Consider the following 14753-nt stretch of genomic DNA (forward strand, 5'->3'; position numbering starts at 1 on the left):
TCTCCTGTCCATTGCTTGTAGTATGACTATTGCTCTTGTTCCTCATGTTATAGGTTTTCCATGGTTACTTCAGCACAAGGCAGCGTTGGCACCAGCCCTCAGTGGAAGGAGATTCAGTGGCCTTAAAACTCCTGGTGGCAGATGGGAAAGCAAATGGGTTTTGCTCCCCAGTGTTAACTGTGCTTCAGTTGGTGACATAGGGTGATAGGGAGGACACATGAGGTGGGGTGGAGAGTGATTTTTTCAGGATGCAATGATTTTTTGGTCTGTAGCACACACTGCTATGTATGTCTGCAGCCATATGTGCAGCTGGCTGAGTGGTTTGGGTTCCTGATACATTGGTTATCTTTATTTGTGGGGAAAGAGAAAAATCGGGGGAATCCAGTTCAGTCTGAAACTCATACAGTTCTAAATCAGCAAATAGGAAACACAGGGAATATCTGGCCTGGACACTGAGTGTATACCTGGTTCTATATTCTCATATCCTTGGGCAGGAAGGGATGAGTTCCAAACCTGAACTAAGTTTTCTGTTCATGGACACATAATCATGCTCATGTATGTTGTTACTAGCCTGCCTGACCAGCTTGGGACTGGAATGTTTTATGCTAAACCATGTGACCTGATTGTGCAGGCAGGCTTGTGATTCAGAGAAACAGCTGCAGTGTGAGTTCTCATACAAGAAAGCATACACAAAGCTAAGTTCATCTCTATATTAATCTATCCCTTCATACTTTGTGTGCAAAGCTATCATGCTACCATCTATAATAACACCATGAAAATGATTTCCATGTGTCCTTTTTTCCTCTGGAGTATGACTTTGTGTCTGTGTGTATGCCTGTGTGCAACTGTGTAAATATACCTTACTTCTTTCATGTTACGCATGTAGTGACTAACAGTGTGCTTGCTATTTTCTGCTTCTGGATCCAACAGGAGATTTATGCTTTCTTTTCTTTACTTTCTCCCCATTTTTTTTAACCAGGAACATTTTAATCAATATTTTTTTTCTTTTTCAGTAAAGGATTTAATGAGAAATTTCTACCACTTTTGCTATAGGATCAGCAGGAGGCAGCTATACCATAATCACTTTGAGCTCAATAAGGAGATCTTTACAGGCAACTTTGTTCTTATTTCTTAACGGGATTAAGAAGCTCAGCTCTTTAAATTCTTGCATATAACACTGACGTTTCGAGGGTGTGTTTGGACCAAGGAGTTCAAAGAGAAGGAATAGAAAAGAAAAGCCAATATGACTTTGTTTTTTACCTTGCTGCAGGAGCAGTTTGTGCAAATCGCCTATAAGCTTATTGACCTGAATCTTTGACTCCTTGTTTTCTCTGGATTTGGCTGGAGTGTAGACACTGATAGAGCACTGATAGAGGTGATTGCACAGCCCTCGGCTTTCCTTGGCACCAGACACCCCCCCTCCCTGTGCCTGACATTATCTTTCCCTGGCAATACTTCTGCTCTGCTGCAGCTCACATTCCTTTAAATTTTTTAGATTATTTTAATTCGTTGCATTTTATTTATGAAGACTTTCTGACTAAATGAAGGATACATTCATTCTTTTTGTTAATCCGAGACAGGAGAGTGCATGTATCTATTTTTATCTCCTAGGATAACTAGAATATGCATAAGAACTCAGAGCACTACTCCTTCCAAGAATGCAATAGTTACATCTTACTAACTTGGCTGCATGTTTGCGACACTGTTGGATTCTCATATTCCCCAGAGTAAGAGTTCTCTTACATTTATCTGTATCACATTCATCTGAAACAACTTTAGAAGATGAGGCCAGGGCATCTCTTCACTCTCTACAAGTACCTGACAGGAGGCTGTAGTGAGGTGGGGTTCAGTCTCTTCTGCCATGCCTGCAGTGAGAGGATGGGAGAAAATGGTCTTAAACTGAGACAGGGGAGATTCAGATTAAGATTAGATGTTAGAAAACCATTTTTCACTGTTAGGCATTAGAGTGGTGAGGCACTAGAATGGATTGCCCAGGGAGATGGTGGAGTCACCATCCCTGGAGGTGTTGAAGTGGTGTCTGGATCTGGCTCTGGGTGATGGGGTTTAGGGGTTACAGTGACAGTGCTGGGTGGACAGCTGGACCTGATGATCTTAAAGGTCCCTTCCAACCTTGATGATTCTGTGATTCTGATCTTCTGTACTTTTTGTCAGATGCTGAATATGGACGAAGAAAGGAAGGGGCTTCTCTGATAACAGCCTTTGAACAAGCAGGGTGAAAGGGGATCTTTTTCATCTGAACATCAGCATTTGCCTTGTGCTTTACCTCTTATGGTTTCTCATTATTTCCTGCTACTGGAGCTCAGAGGACCAGCTGTTTTCTTTCTAGAACGGAAAAGAGATATCTGAAAAGGCTGAAGTGATCTTTTTTTTTTTTTCCCACCATTCACTAGAGCATGTAAGGGCTTCCAAAACAAAAAGTACAAGGTTTTCTATTCTGTAATTTTTTTATTTACTGCTAACCCATGTTTAAACCTGTCAGGCCATATTTTCAGTCCTGCTTAGACCTATGTAAGTATTAACATCAACTTTATTTGGATAAAATTTGACCTAAGTTAAACAAGCTAACCCTTCTTCTAATCAGGACATTGAATAATTGGTCATCAAGCAGAAAATTGTATCTCAAAAAGAAACTAAAAATCTATTTTTCAAGAAATAAATACATAGATCCAAATAGAAACATTATTTTAACTGTACAGAATTAAAAAGTGCAAGGAACACTTAAACAGCTTACTCAACTTTAAGCAGGTTATCAAAGCAACTCCAGCCTTTTCAGTCAGCACATTTTGGTTTTCTCAAGAACAATGAAATTCTGAATTCTATCTCAGCTAGGGATATAATTCATGAAGGGATTATTTGGGTACAACAAGTACTGTAATGTCCTCTTTCTAGAAAGTCACAAAACTTGAACTTGGAATGACTTAAATTTGAGGTCAAATTTGACAGAATATGAATTGCAAATTAATAGGGATAATCTTCTTTAAAACATGGGATGCATAAATGACGAATTTCACCACATGTTCTTAGTTCAGGTGTACTCTACATCTGTTTCTAATTTTGTTTATAATGAAGGTCCATTTTGTCTCTTTCTTGTCTTATTTGGTGGCCCTGACACAAAAATTCTGCATGTTTGCAGAGTTCTAAGACATGGCTGAAAAAATTCTTGTCAACCCAGGCCTAAAAAGCAGACTTACTCACAGGTTGTGTACTATATGGGTATATTTGCAGTAATTTAACTCTGAAAGGATCAGTAAAAATAAATAAAGCAAGTGCCACAATTATGTCATCATTAGATAAATGTTGATAAGACAAATATTATTCCTGGATAGAGAAAAAAAAGCATGAATTTTTAACTGCTAAGTCTTTTTTGGGGTTTGACTCACAGAAGTCTGGTTTTGAAAACCAGAAGACTGGTTTTGAAATCATGTGTAATACAACATGTATATAGGAACACACCTGTGGTGATAGGGAATTGGTTGCTTTTGATATTGAACCATCTGAAAGGTTGATTATGTCAAATAAAAACATCCAGTTGTTTTCAACAAAGTAAATTAAGATTTCACTGTATAGGGAGAGGTACCTTTTGCTGCTGTTTATGTAGCCATATCTGGAAGTCACATAGAAACTGTATTTGTCTGTGATAATGATTTCAGCTGCAAAGTACAAAATGAGGTGTTCGTGGTTGGATGAAGAATTCTTACAGGAGATTGAATATTTCGGCAGTAGGGATGGAACAGAATTGTTATATAATTAAATTGAAAGATGAACATGCAGAAGAGCCTTCAAACTTAGAATTAGAAATTTGTTAGAATTTCTCTGAAGTAATCTCTGTGTTCTGCTTCAGGCTGGTTTAGAATCTCATGGATTGGTGATTTCCATTGAATTAATTTTTGAATTTTTTTTAGTAACAGTCTTTATTTGTGGCATGTAAATATCTTTTAAAATGTGCTTCTGCTGCTTTTCTAACCTCGTGCTTAGAGCTATGTAGCTTGAACCTCAGCCTAGTACTTGCATATATCTAATAGAGTTCTTGTATTTGAAGTTTTAATGGGGAAAGATTGAAAAGATGTTAGACTTTTTTTTACCTTTTTTAAAAATTGATAGAAGCTCTCAAGTAGCCAGTATATCTGAATGATGCTCATTTGTAGTTCAGGTCTTTAGAGTCTCTCCCTAAAAATTAGAATATATATATATGTGTGTGTGTGTGTGTGTGTACACATATATATATATATATGTATTTTAAATCCATTAATAAAAAGAAATTCAGGAATACAATTTAGAGAACACTTTCACTGTTCTGCAGGAAATACATTTGAATGAGTGATCCTTGTCTTGAAAGGACTTCAAAAGCAAACAGTGGCGATAATGAGAACATATCAAACATGTAGAGAAGAGGAAGGCCAGACTCAGTCTGGATGAATGTGCTGCACAGCAGTGTCTTATCCCAGGAGAAAAGTGCTGTAGCTGAAATGGTTGGAAATAATTGACACTGCTTTTTAACACGATCAGTGTGCTGAAATGTAATGTGTCAAGATGTCATTTTATTAAACAAAGTGGTGATTTTAATAGGAACCAAAATAGTTTCATACCACTATTTTGGAGAGCTAATAGCTAGCACATATGTGGGCACTTGCCAACACTTGAATATTCACAGACTGATCCTAAAAATTAGGGAAAGAGACAATGCATTGTTTCTGAGACTTGCTGGACAAATAATTCTAAGAGTGCAAATGGAAACATACAGTTATTTCAAATGAGGTTTATCCCAGGAGAAATTATGATTGTTAATCGGCATGACAGAAAACAATAATTGCTTGCAAAGAAGCAAAGTATTGAGGTGATTAATATAATCTGAAATAAAATGCAGTAGATTAACTTGTTCAAGTGCTGGTTTCTTTCAGGTACATTACCAAATCAATCATCTGAGGGCCAGAGTTTGCTCATACTTTCTGTATTTGTCAAGTAGGGTGTCTCAGTTGATTTTTATGGGCTTCACTGAAATTATTTCTGATATATATCAGATTAATTGATAACTGTCTGGTAGTGATAGCACCAGATCTCTTCTCTGTCTCTCTGTCTCTCTGTCCTTGCAAGGCTTGTAGAGTAAACCCATTTGCATGGCACTGCGCCCACTGTAGTTGTTTATCTTGTCCTCGTATCATTTGGCAAATATGAAAAAGTGTGGAAACATCCCTCCCATATATTTTAGTATCTTTATTCTCTACAGTTCTATTACCATTCCAAAAGCTTTTTTTTTGCATTATTTTATACCCAGAATGATTTATATCTGCAGAAACCTGTATTGCCACTACAATTACAGTTAAATATACGCATAAAATACTTTAAAAAAGAGATAATCCACAAGAAGATTAGTTAAGGCCTATTAGATGTCATTGGTATTCTTAAGAATAGTATGTGCTGCTAAAAAGTATGCTACATTGAATGAGTTAAGTATTTGTATTTTAAGTTGTATATGGTTTATTTCGAAGTTAGTGAGTATGGCTTTTGAAGAGAGGTTCCTGGCAACAATCCTCAGCTTACAGTGTGTTTCTTAGGATTCAAGAGGAGGATTATCAGTGTGTGTAAGCTCTGTTACTGGCTCTGTTACTGGTACTGCAGGCATTGAGATAAAGCAAATAACAAAGGGGAGTTTTTGATTGCTGATCTATAGTTTCTGAAGCTCTGGCATCTAGTTCGTATGTGCAGTCTCAGAATCCTTGTTTGGTTGGATCTAGCATTACTGCTGCTGTGGGCTGTGGCAGAAAGGAGCAGGCATCCTCCCCCGTCACAGCCAGTCACGTGGGTCTGTCACCATCCATGAGGCTGTGTCCTTGCCAGATGAAAGTCTACTGTGAGCAACTCCCCAAGTCTTTGCATTGCATCTCTTTTCTCTTTTGGCAATACAGAGTGCTACAGGCTTTGCAGCAATTTATTCCTGTACTGATTTATTATAATTGAGAAGTGATGTTTCACTCTGAACAGCTGCATGAGGATGTTAACAATTTGAGTTTACATTTATGCTGCCAGAAGAAGGGAAAACAAACTGAATTTGAAACTTTTATTGTTCTCTCACTATAATAGAAGCTGCTGTGTGCTTTTTGTGACTGGTACAGTCCTTCACCCAAAGCTATTTTGTCTGATGATAAAACCATGAGTGTATGAAGCTTGCACGTTTTTCATCTCTTTTATGACCTTATCTTTTGTGAGCGGCTCCTGTGAAGGTATCCTAACTATAGGAAGCACCTGGTAAACATACATGATATCTATGCCGTGATAAGCAGTTGTGAACAAGAAAGTAGATCTGTCAGTTCTGAACTGCTCATTGTTAAAAATACTTTGTTGATTTAGCTGATTGCAAAATACATTATAGTGTGCCTAACAGCTGCTATAACCTTCTTAGTTAAGAAAGTTCAATAGTTATACTGTACGAGACTTTCTGTAAGAGCCTAGTACTGATAGGAACAACATGGATTAAAACAGCAGGATTGAGAAGAACTGCTAACCCATGTGCTTCTATAAAATACCACAACTACTTGTGGTACAAGCTGATTAAGTACAAATTGGGAAGTCTTTAATTTGTTAAAAAGATTAAAGTGAAATTACTTGTTAATATTCAAGTCTCTCTTTTCCTACTTGTCAGTGTTGTCAGAGAAGTTGGAGTTCTCTCTCTCGTCCTTCTGGTAATATGTCTCTTTTACAGTCTTCAGATCTCCTGACCAACTTTACCACCTTGAATTACAGTGAATTATCTATTGGATAAACATTAGGCTATTTAAACCACATTAAAAAAACTTGAACTGTTTTTGAATGCTGTCAAGATGAAGGTCAAGATGAAAATTCTATCCACATTACATATTGAAGTTATTTGAATAAGATTTTTTTTCCTCTTAGTTAAGTAGTATTTTGTGTATTCAGCATTTCAGCGTAAGTCAGAGATTTGTTTCCCCCAACTTTAGCTGACTAAAGATAGGTTCCTAGTCTAAGCTGTGTGTTTAAGAGGATGAGTCATTTGAGCTCTCTCAGACACCAGGAGGGGTCTTATATCTCAGGCATCCTAGAATAGGATAAATCACTCAGGAGGTTTCTTTCTTCCCTGCCTATGGGAGTGTCTACATAAGTAGTCTGGACTAGCTTAACTTTCAGGCATCTAAGGTTAGAGGTGATGAGTTCTGCCAAAAGTGTAACTTAAATACCAAGTATAGAGAAGTACTGGAAATTCCAGTAGATTTACTTGACTCATGACTGAACATAGTTGATGGTATTATATGTGCTTACTCATTAAAGCATTTTTTTATGCAATGGTCATTTAAAGGACAAAATTCACTTACCAGGCTTGGTTGCTAAGAAGAAACTGCTTGAACATGCTTAAACAGGAGCAGGTTTTGGCTCATTTTAGAGTATTTACACCACTCTTTGATGTTGATGGGAAAAAGTTATTTATCCTTTAACTTAACTACAAAGTATAATTGGGCAGCAAAGTAAAGAAAACGTGTGAGAAAACCCAAAATAATGGGATTAGAAAGGAATCAACAAGTTAGTAGGAAATGGGTTGCATATATAGGCAAAAAGGATTTGATTGGACTTGGAAGAAATAAATAATTAATTTCCTGGATCCACTTAATGTGTATACCTGTAAATTGAAGAAAAATGTAATCAGTTGGAAAATAAATATAAAAAATAGTCTTGTTGAGGGACTGAAAAGTAGTCAGTGACTGAACAGAAAGAGTAAACAATGGAAAGAAAATAAATTCTGAAAGGAAATAAACTCCTTTGTGCTAAACAAATGTTAGCTGCTAAAATAGCTTTAAGTATGGGGAAAGAAAAAAGCTTTGTTATCAGCTCTTCTGCTAAGCCTCCTTTTGGGTTTTTAAAGTTGCAGTGTCTCCAGCACCAAATGGATTGTCTTGGTTGCACATTTCAATCTGACATTGATGCTCAGCTGAGCCTGGGATAGACTTCACTCCCTGGTGGACTTGGAAATTGACAGTAATGTACCATTTCTTGGTTTCACTAGCAGATTGGAGTAGCTTGGGGGAACAGGAGAAATCAGTGTGGTGATATTTCAGGTGTGTAATGCATGCATTTAGTAGTTGGGAATAATAGAAAATATCAATGAAAATAGTTGAGAAGACTTCTAGATGCAAAGTTTTCCTTAATGTAAATTCTACACATTTAACCTACTCTATTTGCACAAGACATGCATCAATTCATTAAAACCTGACTGTGAAAACCATGTAACACTGTACTTCATGAAACACTGAAAAAGCAAGTTAATGGAAATTTACGTAGTCTACTAACATACATTTTCAGATTTTTCCTCATCTCCCAGATATTTAATTACTGTGTACTATAGTTTTTGTACCTTAGCTGTTGTTCTGTCCTTTTGCTTTTCAGCCCAATCTTTTCACTCTTTCCACTTTTAATGCTAATAGTTTCATTTGTTTATGTTCTGGTTAGTTGCACTGGCTAGAAGAATACTGAAATTTGCAAGCTAACGCCAGGTTGGCATATATTATAACCTGGAAGAGCATAGTATTTTGGAGGTTCAATTGTCCAATTATCTGTGCTTCTTTTCTGTCTAAAAGAATTACTATTTCTAGATTTTGCTGTTATTGTCCTGATTTAGTACATACAGCTCTGTTACATACAGTGGAAGAAAAATATTTGCATTCTCTACAAGGAACATTCTAAGAACTGTCTGTGTTGGTTATACATCTTGAGTTAGAAAACAAGAATTGTCCTTGCTGTGAATTGCTTTCCAACATTTTCAAGAAAACTGGCATTGATCATGTCAGGTCTGAACTTAGGAAAAATTTTTTTGTCTCCACTGAAGACAAAAAAGCTGCTTTAAGTTGCTATAGAAAATATAGAAAATAGAGAATATAGAAAAATGAAGGTAAAATGGTCAAATAGGTTCTTCAGTCTACCCAAAGAAAGCAGATGTCTGATTACTACAAAGTAACTATACAAATGCTAATTCAAATAGGCCAGTTGCTTAAAAACAAATAATTGCTAAAACTGCTTAGCAGAAACTTGATAGCTTTTTCAGCACATGAGGATATTTAGGACTTTCTTCTGAAAGATAACTTCAGATTGAACTGAAGCATGTGAACTTCAAATGCCTGGCTACCGTTACACAGTCAATTTAACACAAAAATGATACTCGATATTTGTGTTGTATTCAAGTTTTATTTTACACAATACAAGTGCGTATGAATATTCTGGACTATGTTTTTAGTACCACAAGTTCACTGAACTGTAGTTTTGTAATCAAACTCTGGAGTGATTATAGTATTGTGTTTGTGTGAGTAGTGGTTTATCAGGCTCTTAGACTTCATATTTGAAAAACTGTGTTTTATGAATGCAAGGAAGAATGTATTATTATGAGACTTTACATGTGCACATGAAGTTAATACTTTATAGTGTTTGTATATAATCATGTACTTGAAAGCTCTGGGTCACAATCTTATCTGGTATAAATATAGCTCCAGTGATAACGTATGGGGATCTGGCATAGTTTCTTGTAATCACATTTCTTTACCTATGTTGCTAATTAAAGCATTTGTTATCATGAGTGGGGAAAAAATTACAAGTTACTGCTTAATTGCTGTGCTTTTTGCTCCTTCTTGGTCTCCTGTTGTTAAATCAACAAAGGGTCTGATTTTTCAGTTTGTAAGATACACAGCATTTGTTTTTCTACTGCTATCACTTTTCTGGGAGATCATTTTTTAAAAAGTGTCCTTCAAGTTTGATAAAAAAATTAAATCATAACCAGTCCTATTTGACTGAAGTAGTTAATTTAGTAGATTTTTTCTTTCAGTTCTTAGTGTCTTCCTATGCATGAGTTTCTTGGGTAGGTTAGTGTTAAAAAAACCCAAACAACCAAACAAATCTACAAATGAGTAAATTCCAAACCTGGAAAAGCCTTTAGAGATGTCACTTAATGTGTTACTATGGCCAGAGTGTTTTGTGTTAATACCCTCATCTTCAATGTAGTTTTCATAGTGCTTATTTCAAAGTATTTTGGCATGGAGCTTGCCTAGTGTATTTTTTTACCTGAAATAACTTCCCTTTCAACAAGCAGTTCTTCAAATAGAAATTAAATGGTCATCTCTAAACATTTAACCTTATCATAATTTTCTGTGTCCTGTATATGACCTGGTTAAGAATAGTAACAGAAGGCAGACAGACATTTTCAGGTACTTCTGGATGGTAAAAATCCAAAAATTCATCAGAAATGTAGCATTTCTTTAAATAAAGCTTGACAGGGAGAAAAGTACTTTAGGAACCTGCTGGTACATTATGATTTTAAGGGCAAATTCCTTAAATGCTGAAATACCATGGATTAGCTTTTCACTAGTTTTGTGAAAAAGCAAAATATTTAGTGAACCATATTTTTGTTCTGAGTGTCATTTATTTGCAGTGCATAAGAAACATTCAAGTGTCAATTCAAGAAAATAGAAAATCCACAGCTGAAAGCAGTTGTTCCTGTTCGTGAGCTGATTTCTTTCTCTCCTTTGTACCTACAGACTCAGTGACTTTATGTGCTTTGTTTTACAGAATTAGGTGCAAGTTGAGATTCTGTTTTTTAACCATATGGAGTAAACACTGTTTTCCAAGACTTTCTCTCCGTGGAACTGGAAGTACTGGATACTCAGGGCTTCTTTGAGTTAGTGGGAGCTCACAAGTGTTTACATATCTAATATTTTTTTTCATTTTCTCTCTGTTTATAGACATGCATATGTTTTCACTTAGGCCTATAAGCAGTTTGGATATTACAGGAGCTTTGCTTTAAAGTCACTGTTGGAATATGTCAGTACTGTATTTTTTGATGGTTTTTCAGGCAGTGAAGAAGGCATCCAGGAGGCAGCAGAATCTGATGGTGATGCAAGGTCAGAGAAACCAGGGCAGCTTGCTGTGGAGACTGAAGACTGGGATGGGCCAGGTAGGGAGAAACAACTGAAAGCCAAGAAAAATTTTTTGAAGTAGACTTCAATATTTGTTAATTTCATTATTTTAGTAGATTGTTGTGCTTTGCATTTATTTTTAACGAACTGCCTCTTTTATGATCCTTTGGGTTCCGGATATCAACAGGTAAGTACTAAGATGACATACTTGTGTTAAAAAAAATGGCTTTTGTTACACCATTTTGTAAAATGTTCAACATAAAATGTCTTATGTACTTGTTTGACGTAAAGGAAAATTTTCTTGCTGCTTAGAATTTTAGTATTAAAATTTCTCAGTAAGTTCTTTCTTCCGTGATTGAATTAAGGGAAAAGCGCTTCTGCTCTGTTTTCTGAGGTCAGAAGGTCTCTTCTCAAGATTTGTGCCAACATTTAGCAACATGTTTAGCTTAACAAATAGATATGATGTCTACTAACATTTCAAGGAGCTTTTTTTACCTGTTTGAGCCTGATAGAAATCATTTAGCACACCTGGTCATTGGTTTCAGTGGAAAGAGAAACTCAGAGTGCATTCAATGAAGCGTTAGAACTTCACATTAAAACAGTAATTCAAGGTAACATTTTCTGCTATGTAAGTGAAGATGGTGCAAGCATAACATTGCTAAGATGTAATGGTAATGTGGCAATACTTTCAAGTATCTGTTCAATATAAATATGTAAAACCTCTCTTGTACTGTAAAAGTACCTAAGGCAAAGGGGTAAATTGTATTTCTCAATTAGGCAATTCTGCAGTTGAATGCAGTGTTTTCATGGGCATGGACTTGGGAATAGGCCTTAAAAATCCATTATATTGACCATAATTTAATAAAACTGTTGCAAAATGTGGATCTGAAGCCAAACACGCTCTAGCAATAGCTGTATCTCTTATGGAAATTTTCTCTCAAAAGGATGAGCACATCAGAAGAGAGTTCCAGAACCATTCTATCAATAATTTATAATGCAATAATAATATTTCATTAGAAAAATTCCTATATTTCAATCACATTTTCATCCTTGCTTGATTTTGCAAATTACTGTATGCTCTTCATGAAGACAAGAACAAAACTAATGGCAATTTTCTGAAACCAGTAGCTGGAAAATACAATGCAAACAAAAATGAAGACATAGTATATCTAATTATTATGATATAATTTAAAATATTTTTCATGATAATACACAAAGAACTTGATATTCTATATAAAGCACTAATGGTGTTATATGAAAACAAGGTTTAGTATCACTCTACTGTACATGTAAAATAATGCAAAATATACATGTGGATGTAGCAGAATGGCCTTTTCTAGCTGCATAGCAGATTTAAAGGCTGTCAGTATTTACCATATGGCTTATTTTTAATTTCATTATAAATTAAGTCTATCTGAAATTTGTAATTTTTTTTTGCATGTTTTTGTGTATTTCAGCATATTTGAATGTGCATTTTGTGGCCTTTTACTGTTTTTTGTATTTGCTGACTTATTCAGAAGTTTCTGAGATCTTTTCTGACACTGTGGAGCAAAAGGAGATCTTTTCATTTTATTGGGAAAAAATTCAGTTAAACTGCAGGATGAGTGTACTTCTTGTAATATTTATTGATAGTTTTGACATGAGATAAGACAGAAATCAAAGCTGAATGTAGAAAAATTTCTTTTGACTTCTGAAAACTGATGACCACTTGATATAGATGTATCAGCATCTATATTTTATTTAAATATTGATTCTTTACAAGGGTATAATACATATGAAAAAGTAATGGATATATACCACATACCATACTCTATGTCACGCATTAAATGAAGCTGGTTACTATTGACATGGAAAAAGAAGCAATCAGTGGAGGATCATCTTCAACCATGCAGTACAACGATAACATCTTCAAGTGTTTTGGAAAAAAAACAAAAAAACAAAGCATGAAATATTTTGCTTATTTAGGAATTTATTTTAGTGCAGCACAAACCGAGCCATCAAAAACTTTGATTCAGAAAATTTACCAACTGTCAGTAGAGGCACAACCTCAAAGGGCAGATGATGATGAATTCTTTGTTATCTGAGCTGCCTCTGGTCTCCTCAGCTTCTCTGGTAAGGAAAGTTCCATCTCTGAGAGGTGGAGCCTCTCAGAATCCAACAACTGTGTTCTGCATGATACAAGTTGCTGTCAACTGATAATGTGAACTGTGACAACTCAGGAATTTATATAAATAGTAGAGCTGTTTTGTTATTTTAATATTTTATGTCTTTTTTTAGCACTAAGGGAACATAGTGTGACTTTCAGAGCCAGTACTTGTCAGGAACTGAAAAATTAAACTTCTGGCATTAATTAGAGTTTTATTTTGTTTGAAAATTTGCATTATCCACGTGCATTCTTAAGTCTTTTCAATTAGAATTTTTTTTGAAAAAACAGTCTAAAGTTAAATGTGCTGTAGGTTCAAAGAATTTCTGCTGAAGCAATATTTCAGATCAGACTCCTGTGACCTTCATTGACCATCAAGGAATTTCAGGGACAGTGCATACTCTGTGTAGCCACTTTTTCAATTTTCAACTTTTTTTCAACTACCCTCAGTTTTCACTGTTATTATTTTTAATTTTTAAAAATTCCTGTTCTGTGAAACTGCTGTGAAATAATGGAAACTTAGGTCAATAGGCTGTCTGTGAACCCACAGTGAAGGGCCTGATCCTTTTTCTGTTATAGCCAACAGCGAAAGTCCAAGGAATAGAAAGTATGAACAGCAAGACTGGGTTTAAATGCATTTTATGTAAAAATATTTAGTTTTAAAATGTGAAAGCAGAGGTGATTTTATGGTCTTATGTCTGCTGTTTGCCTTGGTACATGGAGTTACATAGTTCTGTGCTTTGTATTATTGTTAGGATGTCAGTGCATGTGAGGTCAGTGCTTTAAGACATAGCAAACAGAAAGATCTTCTACATGGGTTCTGCAGATCACCCATCATATTAGAGAATATGATCATTCTGGTTTCTACTGAATGTATGTTTCATGCTTCCATAGCAGAACTTCCTTAAACTCTCTTAACATTTTAGATACTGGGCACCTCAATTAAAATTGAGCCAAGTATAAGGAAATTATATATTCAATGGCATCTTGAAAAATAAATTGTTTATAGATTTGGAAATGAATGCTTTTTTACCATTATTCAGTGTCATGCTTGCAGTGGTGGATACAAGTTCAGTCCACCGTACTTGTATTTGTAAGAGACAGCAGAAATGAACTCCATCAAAAAGGAGAAAAAGTTTGAATTCAGAAGTATCAATTATAACTTGGAAGAGTTTAAGAACAATTTTTAGACTTTCCAAAAGCTAAAATAAAAATGAAGGCAATGTTGATATTGCCTAGAAGGTAATATCCAGAAAAATCCAAGTGGATGTAACCAGATGCTAGGAGCTATAATCTAAGGCTAAAAGGAAAAAAAAAAAAGAAGAAAGGAAAAAAAAACCCTAAAAATCTATCAGTAGCTTCATTAATAACAGTAAGATGACATTTTAAAATGTGGTAAGAAAAAAATAATTAGAAAATTGGTATTGATCTATTATAAGTCATGACTCAATAGTTAGAGGGGACAGGTAAAAAGGTAATTATTTCTAGTCTGCTTAAAACATCTATGCTAGAAAGCTTATTTGACTGTATGTGATGTCTGTACTTCTGTACTAGTTAATTTAAGCAGTCTGATGGTTTGAATTTAACTTTTTTAGGAGATAGATGACCCAGCACTAGTGATCAACTTCAGTTCATAAAAGTTTTGATATGATTTCTCAAATGTGTTCAAAACCAGTAAAAGTTGG

At 35.3% G+C, this 14753-nt stretch overlaps 1 protein-coding gene across 3 annotated transcripts in view; it reads left to right on the top strand.

The window, feature by feature from the left end:
- Positions 1–14753, top strand: part of ZFPM2 (zinc finger protein, FOG family member 2) — a 308632-nt gene that overhangs the window by 62225 nt on the left and 231654 nt on the right. For all 3 annotated transcript variants that reach the window (XM_030968457.1, XM_030968466.1, XM_030968475.1), the window contains one exon: positions 10862–10963. In XM_030968457.1, coding sequence (XP_030824317.1) covers positions 10862–10963 — 102 coding nt within the window. The remainder of the gene's footprint in view (positions 1–10861; positions 10964–14753) is intronic.

The sequence above is a fragment of the Camarhynchus parvulus genome, chromosome 2 (genome assembly GCF_901933205.1).
Source record: "Camarhynchus parvulus chromosome 2, STF_HiC, whole genome shotgun sequence".
Taxonomy (NCBI): Eukaryota; Metazoa; Chordata; class Aves; order Passeriformes; family Thraupidae; genus Camarhynchus; species Camarhynchus parvulus.